Source organism: Sycon ciliatum, chromosome 9 (genome assembly GCF_964019385.1).
Source record: "Sycon ciliatum chromosome 9, ocSycCili1.1, whole genome shotgun sequence".
In the NCBI taxonomy this organism is placed as follows: Eukaryota; Metazoa; Porifera; class Calcarea; order Leucosolenida; family Sycettidae; genus Sycon; species Sycon ciliatum.
The window spans coordinates 10,866,232-10,888,206 of NC_088651.1; the positions used below are offsets into that span (position 1 = coordinate 10,866,232).

At 47.8% G+C, this 21,975-nt stretch overlaps 2 protein-coding genes across 3 annotated transcripts; one reads left to right on the forward strand and one right to left on the reverse strand.

Annotated features, from left to right (window-relative positions):
- Positions 1-585: 585 nt before the first annotated feature.
- On the forward strand, positions 586-11,988 carry LOC135824697 (zonadhesin-like). 2 transcript variants are annotated; one of them, XM_065337407.1, is made up of 6 exons: positions 586-862; positions 7,657-7,833; positions 8,843-8,893; positions 9,387-9,673; positions 10,446-10,640; positions 11,246-11,988. In XM_065337407.1, the coding sequence occupies exons 1-6, from the start codon at positions 751-753 to the stop codon at positions 11,357-11,359; spliced, it is 936 nt and encodes a 311-aa protein (XP_065193479.1). In that variant the 5' UTR covers positions 586-750; the 3' UTR covers positions 11,360-11,988. The 2 variants fall into 2 exon arrangements, with proteins under 2 accessions (XP_065193479.1, XP_065193480.1); XM_065337408.1 differs by lacking the exon at positions 586-862 and adding an exon at positions 3,549-3,591.
- Positions 11,989-12,744: 756 nt separating this feature from the next.
- LOC135825025 (G-protein coupled receptor 157-like) lies at positions 12,745-20,201 on the reverse strand. Its single transcript, XM_065337762.1, has 4 exons — positions 18,681-20,201; positions 17,818-17,929; positions 15,505-15,610; positions 12,745-14,395 (listed from the first exon to the last, which is right to left on the reverse strand). The coding sequence occupies exons 1-4, from the start codon at positions 19,226-19,228 to the stop codon at positions 13,926-13,928; spliced, it is 1,236 nt and encodes a 411-aa protein (XP_065193834.1). The 5' UTR covers positions 19,229-20,201; the 3' UTR covers positions 12,745-13,925.
- Positions 20,202-21,975: the final 1,774 nt, after the last annotated feature.

The window sequence follows — 21,975 nt, forward strand, 5'->3', positions numbered from 1 at the left end:
CGTATACGTCTAGCACCATTGCACTCAAATTTAAAGGTGCAGGCCAACCCTTCTCAGGTCAATGGTCCGGTCAGGGAGAACGCTGGACCAGTGTGGAGTGATATGCTTACGAATACGCACGAGTGTCGACTGCTATTTGCGGATGCACCATTATTGCCCCAGATCAGTGATCATGATTATAGATAGATTAGCTGTAATGTTCCCAGTGCAATGTCTAACAAACCTCTTCACGCTTGAAACTAGGTGGAGGCGAGCGATAAGAGGGGGTGTGAATTCGACCAGCGAATATTTAGCAGCTCTGCCACTGGCCCCGATCTCTCTCTCTCTCTCTCTCTCTCTCTGGGACATGTCGACAGGCGATTCCAGCGACCTGTCACGCGTCCAGCGCGAGCCCACGGAAGTCGTTCGGGTGCGCTCGTCAACGGGCCTTCTGTGTTGAAGAGGTAGTGCGGTATTGCCCCAGAGCAACTGGATGCATAATCAGCGCCACGGCCCACAGGGACTAGCTTCGGACAACTGAGGACATCAAGTTATTCGATAAGTCTCACGCTCTGATGCTATATCTATGAGCGCAGGAAAGGAGATGCTTGCACTTGATCGCGCGCCCGCCGTGTCAAATTCACACACTCCATCCGTCAGTTTGAACACGCATAAGGAACCCAGCACTTCTGTAGATTCAGCATTCACCTCTTTCTTTGTTGAGGAGACGTTTTCAATTTTAATCCTGTCAGATCGATAAAAGAGTTCACAATGTCTGTTGCCAGCGTATTGGCTGTATTCGGTGGCGCCTATAATCAAATGTTTGCCCTCGCCTCCGTGCTCGTCGTGGTATCTCTGTCGGCGGATCTTGCGTCAGCTTCGCGTAAGTACATAATGCAGTGTAATGTGTCTAAAGATCGATCATGATTGACTTCAACAATGCCAGTGACCGACCTTGTGATGGGTGCAGACTTCCCAGCTTGTATTGATAGTTAGCCCAAGGGCTGTGCTTATAAAACGCCTCAAACACAAAAGGGGGGAAAGTTGGAGCAGTGTGTTTTGTTCTACGAAATTGATTCCCTGCAAAGTGTGCTGATAAGACAAAATTTAATTTTGATGATGCACTTTAGCACATGAAATGTAATAGCCGAATTTAACTCCTGAGATCGGCCTTCCAAGATGGCCGGCAACTTGGTGTTGGAAACCGTGCGTTCATGATACGCAAACAGAGCACCAATTGTGTCCAGTGCAAATCGAAATTCGCACAAGACCCATCACATATTTCACCATCGGGCAATCAGCAAATGCAAGAGTTCGAGCTTTTCACGTTTGAGCATATCAAGCAACATTCAGAAGAAACACTCCATCTAGGGTATCTGCGAGTACTAACTTCACCTCTCTTGGCAAACGCCATGGACCATTGGATCGTGAGCTAGGTTTTACATAATTATACTCATTCCAGGCACAACAACGAACCTCAGACGAACCTCAGGCAAACCAATCGGATGACTGATTAGTTCTACCAAGAGTACATAACCATGGTCATGTACTCTTGGTTCTACAAGTCATCTAAGCCAGGATATGTGTGCAGCGTCCTTGGAGGCCAGTACGTGTAGCGGGGGGAAGAGTAGAGGATCGCTGAAGGAGCAGGGCAGTTGTTGAATGATGTAATGCAAAGGAGAGTTTAACGTTTGGGAACAGCACGCACGCCCTGGACGATCTACAGGCAGCAACCTCTGGTCGGTCGAGTTGCTCCCTGTACATCGGCACGTCGTCCCTACATCCTCTGTGTCTTGTTTTGTGTTTGTCTCCACATGTCACATAGTAGGGCTGTGTCCCCAGTACAAACAATACATACTCAGTACCTGCTCGCTTTCGCCACTAATGTCAGTCGTGCATGATTGTCACCGTTGAGATAATATCCCATAATATTATGGATTACTCCAGGAGATGTACATTGTACACTATTGCTGCTAGGATTGGGTTGATAATCAAGGGTTCGGTAAGAAATTATCTTGTTATCAATCTTGGGGTTGGAGTTCTATCGCGTTGTTTCTACGTCCCCCTCTTGTTCTGGGTGCCTCGTTGTGATTGCGAATCGAAAATGCCATGAAAACCGTCAGGCATTGTGTTCACGACGTTGAACAGGTTTTCACGTTCTTACACAACCTACTCAAGTCTCTCAGGAGAACGAGGTCAGCAGCAGCCACACGCTGCACAAAGTGCCTCCGAACGAGGTGGCGAGGTGAGAAGCGAAGACGCAACGGAAGACCACGCTGGCCGGTTGCCTTATCATGTAGCTTGCTTTGTTCAGTAGCTTCGGCCTGTGTCCTCGGCACGTCGGCCTAAACAGTGCTGGCATCCTGTAGCCAATCCTCTACATCCTGATGATGTTTGTATGCTCATGCGACAGTGGTGCTTCAAAGTACATGCATGGGAGTTGTAGCCATCCGCAAATTGGCATGCTACATCATAATACTATTACAATATACTGAAGTAATTGTCAGATTGCCCAGAGAGCTCATCATAATAACAATGTCAGCTCAGTGTGCTTCAGGATCGTAGACGCAGGTTTCAGCGCTGCAATATCGGGCAGTGTTAGGTTGCGTGAGGGCAGAGACTCGACACGTATCATCACGTGGAGTAGTAGAACTCAGCATTTATCCACGGGGAGTGGTCGCAAGTTTTCAGAGAGCTGAACTCGCCCATATCCGATCATTATCATGTCACTATGAATAATACATCGTATGTGTGGTGGGCTATATCCTCCACTTAAATACTGTGCATATCTGTGTAGTCAACGGACTACACGATTACTGGCATGTACATGATTATATATGACATTATTGTACATCAAATAGATACACCTGATCCGTGCACGCAGGAGAATAGATGGCATTTGTAGGCAAGAAACTCGACGTGTGAAAGCCAAAAGGATAGATACCGTTTCGGCCACGTTATTGGACCAGTAGACGTCTGGGTTGCTCTGCTCGTGAGCTTGGGGGTTATTGTAACTCCTTGACCCCAGACAACCATCGACGGGCACCTCTAGGAAGTGTTTGTGCTCCTAGCACGTACACAAACGTGGTTGATTGGTACATTTATCATTGTCTGCCGTGCGACTGTGCGCATTTGTGAGTGCGTGTTCGAGTGCATTCGTGTTCACACCAATGTCTGTGGTTCGACGTTCCTTCCGCGTCAGGTACGAGGTACACACGTCGAGCGGCTCGCGTGAACCTCGACTTGCAATCGCACCTGTCGCCTTAATCCACTCGCCAACTATTACTTCTTCCTCTGCCCCCCCTGAGGATACATCGAGCATTGCTGGTGTCAAAAAGAGCAGCAAAACCTAGTTACAGAGCTTAGCCTATCACAGTAGAAGTACATTCTTCGCCGATCGTGTCAGCGATAGGCAATACTGTTTCTTGGTTGAGGTCTCTCTGGGGCTTCAAGTGTACTGTAGTTCTCAAGATGGCAGGAGCTGCAATGGTGAAAGTCGAGAACGCCGCGCAACCATGACTTCCTGACAAAGCTATAACTAACTGCGCGGCAAGATTATGTGTTCTGCGTGTCATTGTGATGGGATGCCAGTTGACGCCGCTGTTGGAGAAAGTAAGTTCGTGCGGATCATTACGAGCTGATAATGTTCCTTGACAGCAGTGACTGGCGTCGAGACTAAAACGGGATATCAGCATGGTGACTTTGCATCAAGCGCGCTGTCACCGCGGAAGACTTTAGAGTTTTGGGTTTGAGGTGCGGGTCGGCTGCCAATTAAGTGGCTGTGCGACTATGCAATGTCAGAGTGCTGTTGGAATCTCATCGCCTCAGGTATATGGAACGTCACGTACAAGGACAGGTTCTGTAGTAGTAGTGGTACAGTCTTCTAAGACAGACTAGTCTGTAGGCTGTAAACAAAGTCAGTCTCGTGGGGTGCCAAATGCAACTCGCATTTGAGTGAAGCTTACAATCACTGGTACAATTGCCAGGTTTACTCCTGTCGTGTTGCATAACTGGGCTGCCGACGAAGTCACTGGTACCTTGCGCCATAACGTCAATCCCCGCGCTGCACATGAAGGAGCCTTGAACATTAGCTATGGAGATCGAGAAAATAATTATGACGACCTACCAGACTAAAACTATTTTTAAAATAACTGTTGTCCAATGCACGCAGTCGACTTGCTCAACTAATTACTTGCATGATCATCACCATAGAGAGGGTATTGTACTAATCCCTGACTATTGCATCACTAGCCTAGGATATCCACTAACTGTTAGCCTAGGATATCCACTAGCCTAGGATATCCACCAGCCTAGGATATCCACTAGCCTAGGATATCCACTAGCCTAGGATATCCACCAGCCTAGGATATCCACTAGCCTAGGATATCCACCAGCCTAGGATATCCACTGGCACCATACTGGACAATCTACGTCTAGATGTCTGAATCCATCCACATCACATACAATACTAAGTAGCACCAAAGTTTTGACACTTTCCGCATACAATCATGTTTAATAGAACGTTGACATTCGAGACAGAGCTGAACGCAAACTTCATGAGCACCACATGCATTTCCACAGGTGGGGTGGAATTCGCAGCACATCATAGTAAGTTTGCCCCAGGCATAGCAGCGTATGGCAACCCTAGCGAAGCGAGTGGCGTGAACGTAGACCAGTCTGAACCATCATGGTGTGACCTGGCGACGTCTAATCACGTTTGGCGACAATGTCTACCTTGGATGTGTCACAGTCTCACACTGTGTGTTACTCTAGAGCACTGTACACACATTCTCAAGCAGTGACAGGTAACGGGTTGTTAGAAACTTAGTTGCATAGTATTTGTGCCGCTCCCAGCTCGAAAGGCGTTTGTAAGTGTGCAGGCACCCGCGAAATTCCAGATACTAAATCCATGTTTCTTCACCCGATATTATGTGTAACGTCTCGCTTCATCTCACGTAACGCGTCGTTGACGATCGAATGGGTACGTGTATGCGCAGGAAGTACGTACAATCATTACATTTCATATGAACAGCGATAATTATGATGATTGTGATGTGAGGCTGTCACCATGGTCACGCGCGGCTCGCTCAATCCCTTGTGCATGTGTCACAATTTTAGTGTACGCACCATTTTTTCTCAGGGGGCAAACCTTTCGTGATGTTCCAGTCTCTGCACTTTGCTCTGACGCGCCAATACGGAAAATTGCGTTTCGTCAAGGTTCATCTTGACAGCATGTCTGAATATTGAGTTTCCGATGAATTTGTTCTGACAGCGGAATAGCCTGGGGCTCAGTGTGGGAAGGCTCAACCACGAAGCAGGAAGATGGATGCTGAAACGGAAAGATTACATTCAGTTACGCTGAACGCGGGTAGCGGGCAGTGGACGTATTTCCTTGTCGTCCTTCATGTCGCACTTAGCGCTGCTGACGGCCGGACGGGTCTAATGCCTGGTTCACACTAGGCCGATTTTTCGGCCGACATGGACTCGTACGAAAAATCCTCAAGATCGGGGCGAAAATTGCGTAGTGTGAACGGTGTTGTCGTACAGGGTTCCGACAAATCTTCTTGTCGCACTAGTTTTCGGCCAAGTATCGACTGGTCGATATTTAGGCGAAAAGCCGGCCGAATTTTAGTGCTTGCGCGTGATGGAGCATGCACCGGACCAATCACTGTAGGCTTTTCACCATGACAGCGGAGAGCGTTGGTGCATGGTGCAGACCAGGGAGGCTTTTACGACTCCCTGGTGCAGACCGTGAACATGGTGAACCATGTGAACTGGCTGCACTGGATCGCTACTAGTACTACAGTACTAGTACTAGTACTGTAGTAGACGCTAGCCCTTTCACACCTTTGCCGCTTTGGCTTTGTGGCTCGTGTAAAAACTATCTCATTTCCGCTGTCTAGCTAGCGTCTACTGTCTAGTGGCAGTGTACCGCGTGTACGTGTGTAACAGACAAGCCTACATGTACAACTAAAGTACAAACGAAATTGCCCACCTTTGTGTGTGAACAGCTAGTCCGACTCATCCGACACAGTCGGCAGACTCCGTGTCGGAGTCGGTGTCGGAGTATCGGCCGGAAAATCGGCCTAGTGTGAACCAGGCTTTACGGGCCAAGTGCGCTTAGCTACCGCGTACTGGCACTTTCGCTGACCACACTTTGCGAAAAGATCGACATATCAGTCTATCGGCCTAGGAGGCTAGGTGGATAGACGTGATCTACTATAGTATTACTAGTAAGTAATTTCGTTGCTGATAAAAGAATGCGACATTTTTCGTAACAACTCAAACTGTTATCGTTAGCTCGCGGGAAGCGGTGGCTGTACCTCGTGCACAGGCAAAGGAAAGCTTGCGCAGGTCCGCTGTATATTTATCGTGAATGTCCCCTGCGGGGAAGAACTGATGTGCTGTATCCGACAGGGTTACGGAAAGAGCGCATCGTACGGTCGCTGCGCCCGATCCGGTACATACCTGGTCGGCAGTGATTATACATTTTTTGGTTCGCACCCATTTTCGAATGACGTCACTATTACTTGACCAGGATGCCACGCCAACCAGCACAAAAACTTTGCCGTACTTCGAGTATCTGTACTAGTGGAGAGTTGGGACATGGCATGGGAATGACTATTGTGTTCGGATGAGTAACCAGCTGCCTCTGGCTATGCAGTAACTAGGCCCATATGACAGATGTAGACAGTATCTTATCGAGCGTTCATTTTGAGTTTTGTGAGCCGCACACTTGCTACGGTGTGATCCAGTGCAGTGGATACATCATACAGTGGTACTGTTGAGTGGCGGAGACCGTAGCGCCGAAGACCGTAGTGCCGAAGAACGAACAGGCCAGAATTTCACCAAGCACAGCATACCAATGCATGCACTGTGACTCAACTGCGCATAGACTGCCGTACATGAAAATTTGAACGGCCTAGGCTAGGAGGCTGACCCCCGAATTCTTCGGCGACTGTTAGTACTGTAGTCCATCACTGATCTACTGCATAGCCCTTAGCCCTAGTGATGAGCTAATCACTGTGCAATGACTGCAGCACAAAATAACACATTCAATGATTGTGTGTTCAGCTCGTGGACAATGAGCACATACAATGTATCCTGCACAGAAGGTAGAAAGAGACTTGGGCTGCTGCTCGAGTATCTTGCTGTGCGATCCGGAGGCGAAATTCTGACCTCAGAAATTGCCGTCCACGTTGTGTCATTATAGCATGTTCGGATAAGAAGTTTCAGCCGTGGTTGGCTTTATAAAACCCTGTTATTGCCACACAAAGTGGTCATTGGCTACCCCAGCCATGGATTGCTTGGAATCAAACTATAATTAATACTACAGAATTACCCGGGATCATACAAAGTTCACCCATCTTCTGCACATGCGTGTCCATCTCTAGCAAAGTACTACTATACTCTTCAGAGCCGCAGAATTTTTTTTGATAGGCCCCGTAGTATTGTGGCCTTTCATACCTTGGGTATCGAAACGTTAGATACGTACATTGTGCATGCCCTCCACAGTACTAAACACAATCATGTTGGTGGCCAAAATGTTGGACCGATAAAAACCGGACCAACTGGACCTGGTCCGGCGGGCCTGCTCTCCCGTGTTCTATGTCCATCATTCTGTTTCACGTCACACACTATTCTTTTGTGTTCTATGTTTATTTGTCCGTGTCGCAGATTCACAGATAGCGTTGTCGTGTCCGTCGAACAGCACGTCGTCCTGCTGCATTCGCCCGTGCCACGACACCTGCCAGGGTACGGGCACGACGTTCTGCTCGCGTCGCTGCGTGCCCGGGTGCGAGTGTGACACTGGCTACGTACGTCATGGCACTAAGTGTGTGCGCAAGAGAAAGTGTAAGCTATTTTCTACTCTCGCAAGTTTTCTTACCCATTGCATGTTTGTACTGTTTTTGGATAGTTTGCCGCAATTGGCTCTCACCTTTCATTTCACATTCCTACGGTCGGTCAGAATTGACTATGTGCTATAGTTACAGCTAGCTTTGCCAGTAAAATCCTCCTGAAGAGATGGCAACGAACACGTAGAAGGAAACCTAACCGGTGTGAATGGTGTGTGTGTGTGTGTGTAGTGAATGCGCAACTCACTTTATGTATGACATAGGCTATGGTTACCTTCACCTTTACCAGGGGCTTAGCAGCCGGTCCAGCTGGTCCGGCTTGGTTCGGCTTTGGCCGGACCATTTTTTTAAAACACAATGGCATAAGTGCCCAGAATGTAGGATTTTGCACCCTAATTCTAAATTTGCGCGATGGACCCCCGACCCCCCCCCCCCCCCCTCCTGCCGAACCACCTCCGACGGCGGTGCTACGCGCCTATTTACCTAAGCTGTAACAGGTGCATGGCACACTTTCTAGCTATCACCATGATGCTCCTCTAATATTAAGTGCTACTGAATGAAATCCGAATCCTTCTGAGTTAAGTTAGCACACTGCTTAGTGGCATAGTTGACTTACGCGATCGGATTTCATTGAGCAGCACAGTTACAATCATAATGATGTCATGAATCAGAACAAGTCTGCATTCTGCATGCATAGGAGTGAAGCCACCTGCTGTCTCTAAAGGTTTCGCATTTAAGTAGGATATACAAAACATTATCTTTTAATGTAAAACCAGATATTTTAACGTCAATAAAATTTAGCGATCTCTGGATTTCTGTGGGTTAGCGTGGTGAAATTCAAATGAGTTCTGTCTCAAAACCAGCAAATTACTTTACATGTTTATATTGTTCTGCACATAATGACTTCAAATGTTAACGAATTTTTTAAGTTCGTCAATCGTTAGAATTAAATGTTCGTTAGCATTATTGATCTTACAGTATCTAATTTATGTGACTCTTTCTCGCAGGCTCCCGGATTGTTTTGCCATTAGCTGACTCACCAGAAGCCACTGAACTGAGTAAGTATGGAACCGAGGGTTTGCGCTTGATTGTGCTGATCCCTCCGTTAAGGTGAACATGTATGTATGGCTAGGCCTTGTGTTGTTCTGACGGTATCCAGCAACGTAGATGTTGTGTGTGTGTGTGTATGTGTGTGTGTGTGTGTTTGTGCATGTGTTTTGAGTTTTGCAAATCCACGGGTGCGCGTGTGTGTGTGCCAGTTAGTCCGGCTGGTGGCTGCATTCATGCTGGGTCTGTTACCAACGATCTCAGCACTGTCGTTGTGCCTGCGTATGAACTATTACTTCATAAGTATTATCTTCACTGGGGCCAGGGATAAAATAATGCAGTTGAATTTCGGGACGGATATCGTATTTGTCACCATTCCCAATGACAGGGCTCTGTCAATCTTTTTGGCATCCAAACAATAACGTTATTACAATGAACACGAGTTAGATTAGCATTCCCTGGACGAACACTTGAAGTAGTATTAATTTTGTGCTTGTGATCCAGGACAAATCAGCGAGGGGCCTATCGGGTGTCCGGCGAACTTCACCGCCACGTGTTCACCTCAGACCTGCCACTTCACGTGCACTAATCACACGCTGCTACGCCTGGGAACGCTGTACTGTCCGCCCGGTGCCACCCTGGAGCAGCCCGTCTGCATCTGCCAGAACGGCTATGTTCGCAAGGGGCGCAGCTGCGTCCTGCCCAAGGATTGTCCGCCCATTCCCAGGTCACGAGGCGATCAGCTGGGCCCGCCGACCCGGGGGCCGTATGACCCACGGTTTGTGACAAGTGTAAGTTTCAGTTGCCTGGGCTGTTGTGTTTCTCAATATGATAATGGTATAGTCATAATGGATGGCCACAATGGAATCCGCATATTTTAAAAGCAGATTCCCCTGTAGCGATCGGTTTTAACCATACATATCCTGAAGATGGGCCTTTTCTTTTAACCGCACACATCCGTTTTCCACAAAATATCAGGATAGGCAAGGGAACCGGATAACCGAACACCGATTATGTTGGTTGCATCACGTATGTTGTACATCTGTAACCAGTTATTTTCTTCCGGCTGGCGAGGGATCCGGATAAAAGAGGACCGGATAACTGAGGTCTGACTGTACAATTCCACTTTGTTTTCAGTGATTGATGTACGGTAGCCCATAGACCGGCTTTAGAGAGTGTAGTGAGGATGTAGCGTTATTGTGTGACATCACTGTTTTGTCTTTATGCACACCTTCAAGCTAGATAATGAAACGATTGCGGGCAGCATATCAAGTACATTTACATATAGTATGGGTTAACGGGAAAAAAACTGGGATAAAGCTTGTAGATGAGAGTGTAACATGAGTATTCCTAGTTAAATAGATTCTTGGCTGGAGAAAAGCAAATCAGCACACGAAGCACAAAAGTCATATCGTTTCGACTAGGCCTTTCGTACCAACACTTTTCAAGTCGAATACAATGGTGATTAACAAGGTAGCAGGCAAGTCCTTATAACCGGCTTCCTAATTGCATCGATTCGGCCAATTGTTTGAATTGGTTTTGTGAATTGTGTTTTGTTTGCAGAGGAACCCCGTAGTCTACACACCACCGGATCTGGAAAAGCCCACCTTGTTTCCCGTGGATAGGGCCACAATAGCACCGGAGGAGAGAATCACCGGATGGCCAAAGACAACGCCAGCACCCCCGCCGGTGCAGGGCAGCAGCATGAGCACAGTTGCACCGCGGAACGAAACCACGCCAGGAGTACAGCTAACGCAGGTACGTGATCCCTGTGCATACAATGTATGAGCAGGGGAGTTTTACTTACTAGAGGGGGATCTTACCCACCTGATGGGGGGGGGGATTTTACCCATGGGGATCTTACCCAGAAACTAGAGAGGATAAGCGTGTGTGTGTGTGTGTGTGTGTGTGTGTGTGTGTGTGTGTGTGTGTGTGTGTGCGTGTGTGTGAGAGAGATAGAGAGAGGGGGGGGGGGGGGAGGGGAGTAAGATGGATGTACTGAAGAGGTTAACATGCACGTTATTTCTGATGTGCCGCGAAAGTTCAGCTCGCGTTATTTGGCTCGCACTTTGGAAAACAACGCGAGTGGCCTGCAGCTCACGTCGAAATTTGCAGTTTTACGCCAAATTTGACGTGAAACTGCGTGTCACGTCGGAAATAACGTGCATCTTAACCTCTCTAATGTCCTTTATCAACGCCCCCCCTCCCCCCCCCCCCCCTCTCTCCCCAGTAATGCACACGACTCAAAGAGCACATAATCGCGTACGGACTTGGTAACGAGCTGAAGGTATGATGCATTCGAACCAGTGTCTTCCCCTCGTCATGCCTGTCGCTGTTTGATCATTTCTCCGTGCTTTGCGTAGGAGACGCCCGACACATCGTACAGCTCTGCACCCCGCACACAGCAGCACACCAGCGAGCTGATACTAACAGCAGTGCTCGCGGTGACCGGCACTCTTGCCATACTCGGCTCATGACCCTGAGTTGTAATTTATTGACTTTATTGACTGGATGATTGCGAAAACAACAAATTTGCTTATACTTCACAGCACATGATGACTGCCATGTGCTGGTACAGTGTTGTCTGATCTAATCCTAGTGTTCCTGTGGTGAATTCTAGCTTTTACATCGTAACAATTAGACACAACAATATCGCCTCCTCTTCTTGATGCGCTCCCAGCACGTAGCTCCTTCGTCGTTTGGAATTGTTCGTGTGTGTAATGGCTACCAAGGGTGGCCATGTGTCGGCTGAGAGCGCGTGGGGGAGCAGTGGAAGAGATAGTGTTGCAGTATTGAACAACCGAATGGCACCCTTCACAATGTTACAGATAATTAGACACACATAATAATTGACTGGTAATATATGGGAAGTTTATACTTTCATGGCATAATAATCCCCTTCACCATGAGGTTTATCCTTATTCCCAAGCCTTTTGTACATAAGCGGTTCACCGTGAACATGTCCATAATACAGGTAATGACTGTAGTGTCAAAGACCTTTATTGAAAAATCTATGATAACATGATAGTATTATTATGATATAGACACACATAATTATAGGGTCCGTTGGAAATCAATTTCACGTGGAAGTGTCTCCACTCGAGTACTCCGAAGCCTGCTCCATTACTGTAATCATCAGGAGAGCATGCCTGACTGAACTATCCAGTGCGTGGGCTGCATCAGTATGTCATGCACCCACCACGCATGCTCAGCCATCACGGACTATTCGCTCCCATTTGTAAACTATTCAATGAGCCAAAGACTTCACACAATAATTATTTAGTTGTCCGCTCTCCTATCCTGACATTCATCATACAGTATTTGTCATGTTCGGAGTCATGAGTGCTCCGTTCTCGGCAACCGAAATCGATTTTTTTGATCGTATAACGTTTGAGTCGCCATGTGCGTGGATTAGAGCACAACTGCGTGCAGGATGAGTGGAGTCTGGCCTGCACATAATTGTAGCTCACTTTCGTTCTTCAACTTATGTACAAGAATGATGTCCACCCTGGAGCCGGATTTATTGGCAAAGTGTAACGTGGATTACCAATCGAATCCATAAACGTACACTCACAATCGCGTGAACTCTCTCACACCGACACAAACACGCGCACACACGCACACACACACACACACACACACACACACACACACACACACACACACACACACACACACACACACACACACATTTACACACCTTTACACAGACAGCCCGACACGCATGATGCACATACGCAAGTTCACACCCCCCCCCCTCCCGACGAACACACACGCAGACAGACACGTCACTCCCATCCCACAGCGGCACAAACCTGCAAGCACACCGTCCACAACTACTCAGGCATACCTGCAAAGCAAGTCGATTTGCCACCCAGGTTTTCCAATTGACTGAGAATACCAACAGTTAAAGAGATAAGGACAGAAAACAGCACCAGCAGCAGACCGGATGGTAGGCAAATAATTATATAACTGCACGTCCGGAACTTCTAATAAAACATAATATTCTCAGTATACCTATAATATGAAACCAGGAGGTCCTTTTGGTGAGATAAATATTCTGTGTTCTGTACGTACAGCTGAAAGGACTGAGGTGAGTAGAGCATGATTAGTATCGTGTGCAGGAGCAAGACATCAGATCACACAGTCACATGAGAGGGCATGCGATGCACCAATGTTGTGGCAGGACAACAACGGATCATGAGCGCATAGCAACGTCCAGTCACGTGACAAACACAGCCTGCCGAGTCTCGGATACAGACTCGATGAGCGGCTCAACTCTGGCACGACAGCACGACAACAAAGTGTATGTACTGCCCACATTGAAGGGAACATTTCTACATGAGCTGGCAGGTGACACATACGACACATCTTAAAGGTAGCATTACTACAACGAACATAAAGAATCCACAACACCACCGCGTAAAAATCTTACTGTTCAAACGCCGAGACAGTATTACAGAGCTGCGTCACGTCTTCAAATCAAGAATCAAGATATGATAATTATAGGAATCAAGAGACCGGTATACGCTTGGTTATAAGATACCAGCGTGCATAGGAAAATGACCAACCATCAAGCAGTGAAACCTTGGTTAGTGGATAACCTCGGGTTTGTGAGTAAGAGAACACGTCTTGACATTCTACATACATGTAGCTTCACGCAAGATATCGTGCTGTCCATCACGGCAGTGTACACAGACTTGCAGATAACACAGTTGTGCACGCGTGTGTGCACGAGGGGGGGGGGGGGGTAGAGAGGTGTGTGCCCGCATGCCTACATGCGTGCACCCATGTCCACAGTACCAATGATACTAGTCCCAACAGCACGTGTAACAGCCAGGAGAGCTACGCATCTTATGTGTTGGATTAGGCCAACTCCATCACAACCGCCGCATCATCATCATAGTATACACATATACCACAACTGGGACTCGTGAATGACCGGCTTTTACGGACCTCGTAGCTACGGCACTCGGCTCGTCGACGGGCTGAGGGACTCTGTCAACTCCAGCACAAATGGCTGGTCACCTCCATAATTTACACCTATACCACACCGGGCACTCGTGAATTGCCGTCGTTCACGGACATCGTGACCACGGCATTCGGCTCATCGTCGACAGACTGGATCAGCGTCGGGCTCGGCTCCACGCCCTGCGACCGCAGCAAGCGAGTGCGCTCGCTCGGAGCCAGCATGGCCACTCTCCCGCTGCTGATCTTCAACGACCCACTGGTGCTTTGTGTACGGGTAGTATTTGTCGTACGAGTCGTATGACTACGAGTCACTCGTTTCTGTATCATCACGCAGCACGCGCAGGTGCAGCACCGTAGCCAGTCGCCGATCGTGACGCGCACTTTCCTGGTGAAGACGACGAAGAGCAGGAAGTTGACCAGACCCTGCCCGTTGTCACCAAGTGCCTGCAGGTAGTTAAGCACGCCTAGACCGCGGCTGGTTGGCGGAATCTCCTGACCATCGCCGTAGCGATTGAAGATGAAGTTGAACGTTCGAACGGTACCTAGAAGCAAACATCAGCAGCACACACACAAAAGTTGTGTTTCCGTGAAACGAGTCGTCATAGAGAAACGTAGTATAAACCGCCCAATGTTGGCGTCACTAAAATTTTGCGATCTCTCAGAACCAGCGAGTTTACAATGGTGAATGTTTGCGGAGCACTGTGGCCATACATATGCATCCACTGTTGAAGTTTGATTTCACGATGAAATGATCAACCAAGTGTACATAAACCGACAGAACGGCAACACGCACGCACACCAAAGGACACGTTCATTCGACATGCAAAAAAAAGAAAAAAAGCACTTCATTGCACGGAAACAACGGGCACACTACACCAGCATCAAAGCAAGCCGTCTCGTCGCTGAAAATTCGTTTTATCTCAATCAAATTTTTCACCAGAAGCCATCATCAGGAAAATAGGAGCAAGGAGACCACTTGCTTCGATGACGGTGTAGTACTGTTTGTGTAATGGAGTGGCTGCAGTGCAGCGTGCGCACCTTAAGAAACACTTCAGTTCTGTGTCTGTATGACTGGTTCAGCACCCGGTGTATGGGAACATTTGTGTTCACAGCATACAAGTACCGTTTTCAGGGGCGTCGCACACGGTACGGTCACTGCGGTATTGACGGTACCACTATTTGCCCCAAGTACCCCGTGAATCAATAAAATACACTGATCTGGGATCTAAATTTCCAAAATTTCCGGCTCGGCCACCACTCCCCCACGAGTAAATTGTACTTCAGATGGCTGACCGTACCACACTAAAATACCTTCCGATCCCGGGTCATCGTTTTCCGAAATACAAGCAGCACTTGAAACAAATATGGCAGTGCGATTTAAACTGCGATGATTGAATGAATGGTGACATACAAGCTGGATGGCTGTATTGTGTGACAAAAATCTGAGTGCAGCTTGTACTCCAGTACGGCGTATACTGTAAGACCAGATATTCGAATTCTGTCCGTCAAAACCGGCAAATGGCTACACATGTAGATATCGTTTTGTACATAATGACTTCAAATTTTAACGAATTAAAATGTTGGAATTAAATTTTCGTTGATATCAGCGGTCTTGCTTACAGTACTCCACAAAACACAGTACGGTACTGACCCCAGACTCGGAGGATAACGTACGCCAGCGGCACAATAATCAACTTGCGGTCAATGGTGGCCAACGCTGCCTTCATGCCTTGACTCACGGGCTCATCGACTTCTCTCTAAACACACAAACGGACACACACATATGAACGTACACATGTGGATACACACACAGACAAGGAAGCACACATGCGCACACACACGCACATACACACACACACAAACGCGCACACACACACACACACACACACAAACCTTGCAGCAATATGCATGCCAAAACACCATGAAGTTTTCACTTGTCCCTTACATACATACCTGTACAACTGAGGGACTTACAAAGCTAAACTGAAGGAGAATGTTTTCGAACTGCATTTCCAGCAGACTCTCACTACGGCGCAGAACCAAGTCCCAGTGTGTCTAGTTACCTTATACCAAGAGTAGATAAACAAGAGTGTGCAACTCCGGATTTCTTCTGCACAATCTGCAGATACCCCCGCCTGTGGCGGAATTTTTTGTTGACGTCACCTTTTTTCAGAAGAACGCGCATTTTGCCCCAGAGCAGTGTGAGAGCACGTGCTGGGCACCGACTTTGTAATGTAAAGCCCGGCCAAGTGCACGAGGCAAAACTTTCCAAAAGACTCACAGCGCGTGCGTCGTCGAAAAGATTACGTCAACAAAAAATTCCGCCGCGGGCCAACCCATCCCGGAATTGCACACTCTTGTCTATCTACTCTTGCTCCAAGAGTGTATAAGCTCCCAAGAGTGTATAAGCTCCCAAGAGTGTATAAGCTCCCAAGAGTGTATAAGCTCCCAAGAGTGTATAAGCTCCCAAGAGTGTATAAGCTCCCAAGAGTGTATAAGCTCCCAAGAGTGTATAAGCTCCCAAGAGTGTATAAGCTCCCAAGAGTGTATAAGCTCCCAAGAGTGTATAAGCTCCCAAGAGTGTATAAGCTCCCAAGAGTGTATAAGCTCCCAAGAGTGTATAAGCTCCCAAGAGTGTATAAGCTCCCAAGAGTGTATAAGCTCCCAAGAGTGTATAAGCTCCCAAGAGTGTATAAGCTCCCAAGAGTGTATAAGCTCCCAAGAGTGTATAAGCTCCCAAGAGTGTATAAGCTCCCAAGAGTGTATAAGCTCCCAAGAGTGTATAAGCTCCCAAGAGTGTATAAGCTCCCAAGAGTGTATAAGCTCCCAAGAGTGTATAAGCTCCCAAGAGTGTATAAGCTCCCAAGAGTGTATAAGCTCCAAAGAGTGTATAAGCTCCCAAGAGTGTATAAGCTCCAAGAGTGTATAAGCTCCAAGAGTGTATAAGCTCCCAAGAGTGTATAAGCTCCCAAGAGTGTATAAGCTCCCAAGAGTGTATAAGCTCCCAAGAGTGTATAAGCTCCCAAGAGTGTATAAGCTCCAAGAGTGTATAAGCTCCAAGAGTGTGCAACTCCTGATACTGTCAGTCTACAAGTTTTCGGCCCATTCAAATGTCGGCCTCCCAGGGCTAAAACCCATTTCGGACGCATCAGATTTTCGGCCTGTACTGCAGCCGCCCGTATACACATGTCACACTGAACCCGTGCAAAACAAAATTGCGGCCGCAACAAATTTTCGGCCAAACGTGACCAGGCCGAAAATAGCTGAAAATAAATATGCGCCGAATATTGGTTAACGTACAGTACCCTTTATATGGCGTTCACCGACGACGAAAACTTACATCACGTGGTGTGGTGTCCCCGCTGTATGTTTCCAGTCAGTTTTAGCGAGCAGCGGAGCAATAAAATAATAATTAGCACTCCCTGACAGAAATTCACGGCGCATATGTAATAGGTGTATTTATACAACGACATACATACTCACTACTCGTATTTCCCGCTCGTTGCCCTTGGCAATGAGAGCCACCCACGTATAGAAGAGCGCATGCTCCAGTGGATGTCTAGTCTTGAGTTGTTGTTGTTGTCCTGTACTCCTTTTCATTCTTGTCTGGACTCTTGTCGAAATACTTCCATATTCAATACTACAAAACCCCTGTGTTCTGGTGTGAGGGGACTTCGTTTAGCCGGGAGCTAACACTGGTGGCAGCGGTGGGATTCGAACCCACGCCTCCGGAGAGACTGGAGGGGATGCAACTCCGCAGCATGATCATACAGATAATCAGGTTTTTTTTATTTCTGGTGAAAATTCGATTTTAGGGTGTACGTGGACTTACGGGGGGGGGGGGGGGGGGTATTCGGATTGCACGCACGCTACCCTTCATCGTACGTAGTACGAAACCTACTTAAGATACGTGATGCACCCCGTAGCATAGTACATGCAAATACTATGCCATTGTGTTACTGACCGTCATGTTGCGACGTATGTGCACCTTGATGAGTATATACAGCGCGGGCACAATGATGTAGCTTGCCAGCTCCCATCCCTTCATAGTGAACAGCATCCACAATATCATTGCACTGCACAGGGAACAGACAGCCAAATTGAAATAATCTTTAAAATTTAATTTTCTCGTATTACCACCACCATGGTGTTTCACTGCAATTTCAATTGCTATAATCTCCCAAATGTTCGCCCTGGGGGCGTTGAAAACTGCCACAACTATCGAGAACTCAGCTGATGGCAGGGTTGGCATGGTCTCGAGGGTGGTTGGAAAGAGCAGCTCAGGACAATGTCTTACACAATTCTATGTCATGCAACTACACTGCCTTCTGGACCATAGGACAATAGTGTACACATGCACATACCTACTCATGTTGGGGCTGAAACGATCACATTCCGATTACTCGTCACTCACTTGGTGTGTGTGTGTGTGTGTGTGTGTGTGTGTGTGTGTGTGTGTGTGTGGTTGTTATGTGCACACCCACATACAGACACGTGTGTGCATGCATGTATACACACATGCATACATGCAGACGCACGCGTGCACATACCATATTTTCGGAGTATAGTGCGCACCTTTGTGTACTTCAATCTTCATTGAAGTACATTCATTTCATATTCGGAGTATAGTGCGCACCTGCGATTTAGGGCCGAAAATAGCACATCTAAAGTGCGCACTATACTCCGGAAAATACGGTACACACACACAAGCACATAAATACTTACATGCACACACACACACACACGCACACACACACACACACACACACACACACACACACACACACACACACACACACACACACACACACACACACATGCACTCACTGTTTGCATCTCCAGCTGGCCGGGTAACGCGGCTCCACGGACACCCAGCACCAGCCGTCGGTTGCAAGCGTCAATGAATCTCCAAGACCACCAAGGGAATACGCAATCATACCGATAATCAGCGGCAACACCCAACCGACGAAATGAAACAAGGGCATGAGCTTCTTAGCGAGCTGCACCCTGTCCAAGACAATGCTCATGTAAAGGTAAACAGCCAGGGTAGTTGTCCAGAACATGAACGAGAGAGTGGACACAGTGGTGAATATCGCCTGCACCGAGCATCCGGTCCCACTGTCAAAGTGATGCAGCGCCCCGACCGTGTTGCTCAGGCAGCTGACAAAGTCGGCGATGCTGATGAAGACGACGATGCGCCGGGAGGTGGCGCGGCGCAGGTCCTGCGACATTACGAACGACGCGATGATGAACACACTGGCGAGCATGGAGAGCACGGCCACGATCACCGACACGACGCGAGAGCCGGGCCACCGCTCGTACAGCTTTGCGCTCGTGGCGGCGCTGTGCAGGATTGCCGAGCCATTCAGACACATACTGCTTCCACTGCTTCGGCTCCTGTTGCTGCCGCTGCTACTGCTGTTGCTGATGTTCCTGCTGATGTTGTTGCTAGTGTGGTAAGGATGCAGGAGAGGCCACTACAGTAACGACCAGTGGATGATGTGACGGCTTGTTGCACGACTGTACACCATCCAGCGCATTATATAATCACAAATGGGTGTGTGTGTGTGCGTGTGTGTGCGTGTGTGTGTGTGCGTGTGTGTGTGTGTGTGTGTGTGTGTGTGTGTGTGTGTGTGTGTGTGTGTGTGTGTGTGTGTGTGTGTGTGTGTGTGTGTGTGTGTGTGTGTGTGTGTGTGTGTGTGTGTGTGCGTGGCTGATTACAGTAGCGATCACGTCCCACAGCCTGTTCCAACAGGATACTGGACGACTTCGCACGCCGACACCCGCATCAGCTAGCACAAGCACTTGTGTTGGGCCCGCGAGGAGTGCTCTGTGTTGAGTACAGCTCGCTGTTTACAGCACAAGTCGAACTTTGAATGAATGGCTGCGCTTGATCGTTGTGTTCCAGATCAAGCGGATCGTTAGCCAAACTGAGAATCTGCTTCCCTTGCTGCCGAACATCGGCTAGTGCTTACCGACACACCAAGTTGCCAACTGGATACTACTCTACAAATTGCGACTGCACACTAGAGTCTTGCTAGCTGCTAAGTTCCTTTCCTTTATATTCTACGCGTCTCTCACCAATGATGTCCAACGTGTTGCTCCTTGAGGGATAGAAAATCAACGCTGGAAAAGGAATCGACGCCGATTCCCGAAGGCCGGAAATTTCTCGCACCGGCTTCCCGGCCCACCTGATCACCTTCCTTACCAGGAATTATTTTCAGCTCTCAACAAAGACCCTGCGATGTTATCGCGATGGCCATGATGTGCATTCAGCGCGAGCATTCAGGATCAGTGCCTGCCATGATGTGCATTCAGCGCAAGCATTCAGGATCAGTGCCTGCCATTATCGATGCCTAAACCGTTTTTTCACAGTTTCAGATGTAGATCCACATATTTAATACATGCATGCATATGCGCATGATAATGACCTGTCCAATAATTATTTTTCTCCCCAACACACAGACTGAGCACGACCCCATCAAAAGCTGTCCAGGCGCTACTACTGCACTGGTCTGCGCTACAGTACTGCCGCTTGGCATGATTGATAGGGCGCAGGCCAGCTGATCATGTCACTCCGTCTTCGTGAATGGCACGTGCAACCTTTCCGATTTCTTGCCACTCATCACTGACATCGACCTAGCTGGCTCGAGCTCGCGACTCGAGCCAGGTCGACTGGGCGCATGGGCCCATGGGTAGTATGCAGTGCCAGGCAAAGGAGTTGTCAAATCTGAAAACCTTTCACCGCACTCAACTCTCAAGCTCGCCCTCGAAACATTGGCAGATTCTGCTCGAAAAGCAGTGAAAACACAGTATTCTGATGATCGCTCGAGCTGCTCACTACTTCAGTATTTTGTAGTACATTGTACCATGGTATAATGCAATACTGGTAAACCAGTATTAGATAAACCTTGTTGTAGTCCGTGAGCCAAATCTCAGAATCGGCTGTTTTAGCATCGACCGTTGCACCCAGAGAGGGACAAATCGTCCTTCGGCACACCGCTTCACGATGGTATCCTGAAGCGATTTCCACTTGTTGGACAGTTCGAAACTGATCCAGGGAGGTCACAGAAGACGCCAAACATCCAACTTTGCTCACTGACAGCAGCGGCCATTTTCGCCTTCTTCGCTTGATATTTTTGCGCTTGTTCACGGATTCTCATTCTTTGAAGCCATGAGCAGATACCACGAGTGCACATAACGCGGAAACCAGTGCACAAAACTAGATTCGAATTTTTTTGCCGCTGAGAATTATGAATCGGGATGCAAACTGCATGCAGCAAAGTCACTACTGTTTGTAGTTACAATGCAATCGTTCAGAACTGACTTCCAAGAATGTCCTAAATATCTCTCGACATATTTGTTCACGACTTTCTAGGCCAATAGGCGTAGACTGTAGTGAGTAACCTTCTGGAGCAAATGACGACTGCCCCGAGCATGAACTTCTTTTCATCCTGTTCAAGGTCAAATATTACTCAGTTTGCGTTGAAGAATAACAATTACATTCGTGAATGGCCGAACTGAGAAAACCCTCATGATTTCTCTTGGATTTCGTATCCCAAGTTCCTCTACTTGGCTGGATAAATCGCCTCTTTACTTCATCATACTGGACTGGAACTTGTAGATAATAGCGAGCAATGAATTGGTGAGTGAAGTATATTTCAAAAGTAATAACCACTCGATTACTGAATAGTAGTGAATACGTAGAATACTCCAGTATTATTATTATATGAACACTGAAGCTAATGTGACATTACAGTAGTACAATAGGAAGTACGTCACCACACTGTTGTAAATGCACGCGCTGATCCTACCCAACCTGATGGCCAATGCAAGAGGTTGGAATTGGCTATTGATTTCCTAACACACTCATACAGCACCAAAAGCTATCAGATAGATTCTGTCATTGCTCATTTTCAACTCAACATAACACAGTTGCAAATCACCAGGTGCACATCTTGGCACATAATGTGTGCTGTCACAGTCCACCGCAGAACATAGTAATCCACAAATAACTACCGATATAAGATGATGTCACATACATACATACATACATGCATGCGCGCGCACCCACACCCACACGCGCACACACACACACACACACACTTGAAGCAGCTGAATA

What these genes read in the sequence shown, in the direction of transcription:
- LOC135824697 (XM_065337407.1), top strand. Translation starts at nt 751, where the DNA reads ATGTCTGTTGCCAGCGTATTGGCTGTATTCGGTGGCGCCTATAATCAA. An exon ending in GTGTGTGCGCAAGAGAAAGT is followed by an intron (nt 7,834 to 8,842) that starts GTAAGCTATTTT and finishes TCTTTCTCGCAG; the next exon opens with GCTCCCGGATTGTTTTGCCA. An exon ending in CAGGAGTACAGCTAACGCAG is followed by an intron (nt 10,641 to 11,245) that starts GTACGTGATCCC and finishes TGCTTTGCGTAG; the next exon opens with GAGACGCCCGACACATCGTA.
- LOC135825025 (XM_065337762.1), bottom strand. Translation starts at nt 19,228, where the DNA reads ATGTGTCTGAATGGCTCGGCAATCCTGCACAGCGCCGCCACGAGCGCA. An exon ending in GCCAGCTGGAGATGCAAACA is followed by an intron (nt 17,930 to 18,680) that starts GTGAGTGCATGT and finishes TTCCCTGTGCAG; the next exon opens with TGCAATGATATTGTGGATGC. An exon ending in CGTTATCCTCCGAGTCTGGG is followed by an intron (nt 14,396 to 15,504) that starts GTCAGTACCGTA and finishes GTTTGCTTCTAG; the next exon opens with GTACCGTTCGAACGTTCAAC.